This window comes from Sinocyclocheilus grahami, unplaced genomic scaffold (genome assembly GCF_001515645.1).
Source record: "Sinocyclocheilus grahami isolate Dianchi unplaced genomic scaffold, SAMN03320097.WGS_v1.1 scaffold1094.1, whole genome shotgun sequence".
NCBI lineage: Eukaryota > Metazoa > Chordata > Actinopteri > Cypriniformes > Cyprinidae > Sinocyclocheilus > Sinocyclocheilus grahami.
In genome coordinates this window covers 245,380-250,604 of record NW_015506273.1, presented here as the reverse complement: position 1 = coordinate 250,604, position 5,225 = coordinate 245,380, and the positions used below count along the sequence as shown (strand labels likewise).

Genomic DNA, 5,225 nt, shown 5'->3' with positions numbered 1-5,225 from the left:
AGAAGGCTCGGCTCCGAAGCGAAAAGCTGATGTGCGTTTGCACGCGCTCTCCTTTTATACCCGCGCTGCGGGGCGGGGTGCGCGTGGCGAAACACGCACGCCAACTGTCATTGGCTTGTTTAGTTAACTCTCGAAGGTGATTGGGCTCTCGGGCGAGATCCCAATTCGTCAGTCACTGACGTAACGTTGAACGTGACTGACTGAATGGGAACTAATTTTCGGCAGCATTTTAGCAATTTAAAAATATTAAAAAATGATTTTTTACACGGCACCCCTGCTCTCGACAGACGGCACCCCAGGGTGCCGCTGCACCCCGGTTGGGAAACACTGGTCTAGAGCACAACTACCCGAGAAAAAGTCAGAAATTGAAGGCCTGGAGTGTATCTCTATGCTCAGTTTGGTCTCTGTTAGTGAGCAGAGATACTCAGTGCTCCAAGAGCGCACGAAAAATTAGCTCAGCGCCCTCCAACAAATGATACAGCAAGGGTGGCCAAACCATAGACGCGATGTACCCACAGTTGTCCAACCGTATTGGGACTCTCGAAGTCAGCTTGCCATAGCTGATGGCATCATCTATAAAGGCCTCCGTATAGTTGTACCTCCTTCCATGCAAAATGGTCAAACCATAGACGCAATGTACCCACAGTTGTCCAACCACATTGGGACTCTCGAAGTCAGCTTGCCATAGCTGATAGCGTCATCTATAAAGGCCTCCGTATAATAGTACCTCCTTCCATGCAAAATGATATGCTGAAGCTTGTACACCAGTCTCACTTAGGGATAGTTAAGAGCAAACAGAGAGCTCGTGAGGTCTTATACTGGCCAGGCATGAGTGCCAAAATAGAGGAAATGATAAAGAACTGCAGCAAATGTGCTGATTTCCAGAATCGGTTACCCAGACAACCGCTCAAGCCCACAGAAACTCCAGAACTTCCATTCGAAGAGGTGGCTTCAGATCTATTTGAGTTTGAAGGTAATCACTATGTTCTGTTGGTGGATTACTATTCAAAATTCATTGAGGTGGATAAGTTGAAAGGTCTGTATTGCAGTGCCGTCGTGGAAGCCCTCAAGGTTCAATTCAGCAGACACGGAATCCCTACTATTCTTCGAACGGACAACGGTCCACAATATTCCACAGAGGAATTTAAGGACTTCTGCCGAAGCTATGGAGTCACACACAAAACGTCATCACTGCACATGCCACACTCCAATGGCGAAGCGGAACGAGCAGTTCAGACTGTTAAGAAACTCTGGTGCAAGGCAACAGACAAACATCTTGCTCTACTCGACTACAGGACAACGCCGATAGAGTCAGTAGGCCTGTCACCAGCGCAGCTGCTAATGGGCAGATGGCCCCGTAACAACCTGCCTGCTGCTCGGCAGTTGCTCTCACCAAGTGCTTATGACCCTCTTAAAGTGAAACATCAACTGGACGAAAGTAAAATCATCCAAAATTTCTACCATGACCGCAAGAGGGCAAGTGGTCCTCGACCTGCTCTAAATCCTGGGGATGAAGTAAGGATGCAACCATATCCTGGAAATCATAAGTGGTCTCCTGGTGTCATATTGTGAGACAGCATTGTGCTCCAAGATCTTATGTTGTAGACTGCAGAGGTAAGGAGTACCGTCGCAACATTCAGCATCTTCGCAAAAGCACAGCAAAAGCCAATGAGGCCCATCACAGGTCTGACAATGAACACTGGACTGAAATATCAGAGACATTGAGTGATAAAAGTAACTGTTGGATGTACCAATTCTTCCTTTAAATATACAAAGAAAAACAGAGATTATTGTATTTGACAAAAAGGATGAAATTCTCAATGTAAACCCAAAACTTGGGTAAACCCAGAAGTCTAGGGATACAAAAAAAAGTCAGGAATATAGGTGAGATTTTGAATTTCAGTAGTTATGTCAAAGTAATAACTAAATCAGAATACTATCATCTCAAACATATAGCAAGAAATAGATGATTTTATATCCCATTAGGATTTGATAAAAATGTTTCATTTCATCACCAGCAGAATGGACTATTACAAACACCTTCCTTCCCAAAAAGACCATTAGACAGCTACGGCTCATAAAGAACACAACGCTTCCAGGATTATGACCCCCCCCCAAAAAAAAAAACTTAATATAAAGCATAGCTTAAATACAATAAAAATACAAAACCAGCCAAAAATACAACAATTAAGATTATACAGTATGTTTTACATTTATGCATAGAAATATTAAGGTTCGCTCAAAACAATGGTTTGTTCATGTTCAACTACACACTGGAATCAGCTTCCAGAAAAAGTCAGTAGACACATTCAAATCCAGACTATAAACACTGTTTAGCCGTGCATTTACTTAGCATTGTAAACACCTTTTACAAATAATTACACTTTTTGTACTTTGAATTAGCACTGTGCATGAATATGAATAATCTTGTCTATAAAATCATGTTCACTCACTTCATTTTTTCCACTTTGTTATGAGAGTCCATCAAAAGAGCAGAGAGTTTCTCCCCATCCATGTCTCCTAATTTATCTTCACTCAGATCCAGTTCTGTCAATAGTAATGGACTTTTACCCAGAACTTTAGTGAGATAATCACATGCTTCCTGTGCAGCAGGACTTTTCAGAAACCTACAGGAAGTAGAAGACAATTTCAGATTGCATAATCTTGTTGTAATTCTATACCTTTCGCTGCTCCCATTATGTTTATGGGCAGAGTTAAAGAAACAGATCATTCTCAGTAGTATGTTTCCATAGTTAGTGTATTAAGCCCTATTTGGATAGGACTAGTTTTTTAAACTACACTTGAGTTTTAATTCTTATCACCCGAAGTCTGTGATTTCATGTACCAATTCGGACGGGACTAACATCCCCGTGTTTATTACAGAGGTGGGCGTGTTTTCTAGATGTGATATGGTTTTGTGCATCACATACGGCGTATATAGTCCAGTGTCATAGCCACGAGGCGGTGTAGCAGACAGGCACGCAGGGCAGTGCGGTAAAATAAAGATTTAAATTAATTAGAACTAAGTGCATGCGTGCGCAAATAGCAGCACAAATATCAGAACTATTACTATAATCGTCACATCAAGCACCTGCAGCGCTTCTGTGTGAAGGAGAAAAACGTAATAAAAAATATATATCTAATATACATAAATATACAGTCCTAAACAAAATATATTTCACTTAAATGATGAACATATTAGCAAAAAAAACAAAAAAAACTGTGCAACAAGTCTACAGATACCTTTAAAAATTGTGTTATTGTATTCCAGATGCTTTTAAAGAAATTTAAACTATAACTTTTATAGCTTGAATGTAAAACATTGGCATGAATTTGTTGTATTCCCATTTCTAAAATACAAATTCATTGTAATAGGCCAATGCAGAGAGCAAAAAATAGTTTTGACACATATGGCACGCACTGATGTGGCTTCACTCTAGGCCACCGCTCTCGATAAGTAGCCTTGTTGTAGGCGATGCTATTCAGTTAGGGTTAGACAGACTTATAGGCTATGAGCGGTTTTCCCGAAACAATTTTATTGACAAGTGGCTTGCGTGTAAATGTCCTGTTTCTATGTGAGAGAGACAAAACGCACTGTCCACAGATCAATGGTGTTTCAAACTGTTCGATGCCAAGGACCCACAAATATATCCAGTGCATATCTGCATTTGCACTCTAGAGAGCATGAAAGGTTTGTATTTACAATGTGTTTTTACTGCGGCTAGCATTGAATCCACTGTATCCAACACTATTTGTTCTCTGTGTTTTTAAGTAGTTTATCTATTAACAAGTAACAGTGAGAGAGCGGTTCGAACGAACATGAATCGATTTAGTCTATTTTGCAAAGATAATCAGTTTAGTGATAGCACCAAATCAAAAGACTGATTAATTCATAATTAATGGCGTGGCTGGTTCAGTCAAAAGAAATATGAGACACATATAATAACTGCTTAAATATTTAAGGGGCAAACATTTCTCAATTCAGTCGAAGCGCTCATGGTAGGCTACGCACAGTGCGTGCAGCAGTATACCTGCACCTCCATGAAGCTGTGATTCAGCTTGCACACTCCGCACAAACACTTGAAAATGTGCATGTTTAATATAGACATTATAGTCTACATTTAATATAGAGCGGCCCCCTCATTTTAAGACGGGCCCCCCAAAATTAAAATTCTTGCTACGCCACTGATATAGTCTAATGAAATATGCATTCATATATTTTTACATTTATTATAAAATATATCTGGCTCTCCTTATTAATTTTTTTATTATTTTTTTTTGTTGGATACCATCCACAGTGAAAAGTGCAGCATGTGGAAGATTGGTGCACAAATGGCTCAGGTAGGCCATAAAACATGAGGAGAAGATTTGGGTTAATACAATACAATATCAGCAATCACAGACATTTGCATTGGGACAGGATTAGAATTTTTACAGAAATTGTGAGAAAAACACAGACTTGGCAGATTCGCACTGGATTAAAATCACAAAGTACGTCTGTTGAACACAAATTTCAACTGTCACCATTCCACCTGTGGGATGCTTAGCGCTCTTTTTTTGTTGTTGTCCTTTTTCTCAATCAAATGTTTTAGTAATCATCATAAATTATATATAGTTTGAAAGCTAAGAAGCCCAAGATTCATCCTGTGAAAACCATTTTGAAATCGAACTTTGCCTTACCATGGAAATGGTACTTTAAAATATTTTGGTGGTCTCCTCCCCCTTAGCAGGCGGTGTCAAGTGTCATATTACAAAATGCATTACGGTCTTTTACAATCAAAACTTTTTATAATCTTGACAAAAAACATATCTCTGGAAAGGTCTGAGTTTTTTATTTTGTGATAGAAGCAAAATTGGCAGAGAAATGTCAACATATGTTGCAGAAAAATGCATTAAAAAATTCAGTGGAGTTTGGATGGCACCCAGTGGCTGTTTGTGGTATGATGCCCCAAATAAAATCTCACAGAAACCTCAATTTTGTTCAGATCAACTTCAAATTTGGAACATAACTTATTTAGACCGAAGGCTTAAATTTTATAGCAATTTTAGAGTAAAACCTATTATGTAAAATATGTATTAACTATAAAACATAATAAAATTAGTACAGTGTATTTTCTTTACAATAAATTTAAACTTCTATAACTTTTTGATACTTAAATTTTTTGGAGAAAAAAAATCCCCTTTTGCCATAATCTGCTGATTGTCTTCTTTAAAAAGAGACCAAC

The 5,225-nt window shown here is 38.9% G+C and overlaps 1 protein-coding gene across 1 annotated transcript in view; it reads right to left on the bottom strand.

Moving 5' to 3' along the window:
- The window catches only part of LOC107566706 (uncharacterized), a 101,602-nt gene that overhangs the window by 82,635 nt on the left and 13,742 nt on the right, over positions 1 to 5,225 (bottom strand). Inside the window, 1 exon segment of the mRNA XM_016252235.1 lies at positions 2,454 to 2,627. Within this exon segment, the coding sequence (XP_016107721.1) occupies positions 2,454 to 2,627 (174 nt within the window).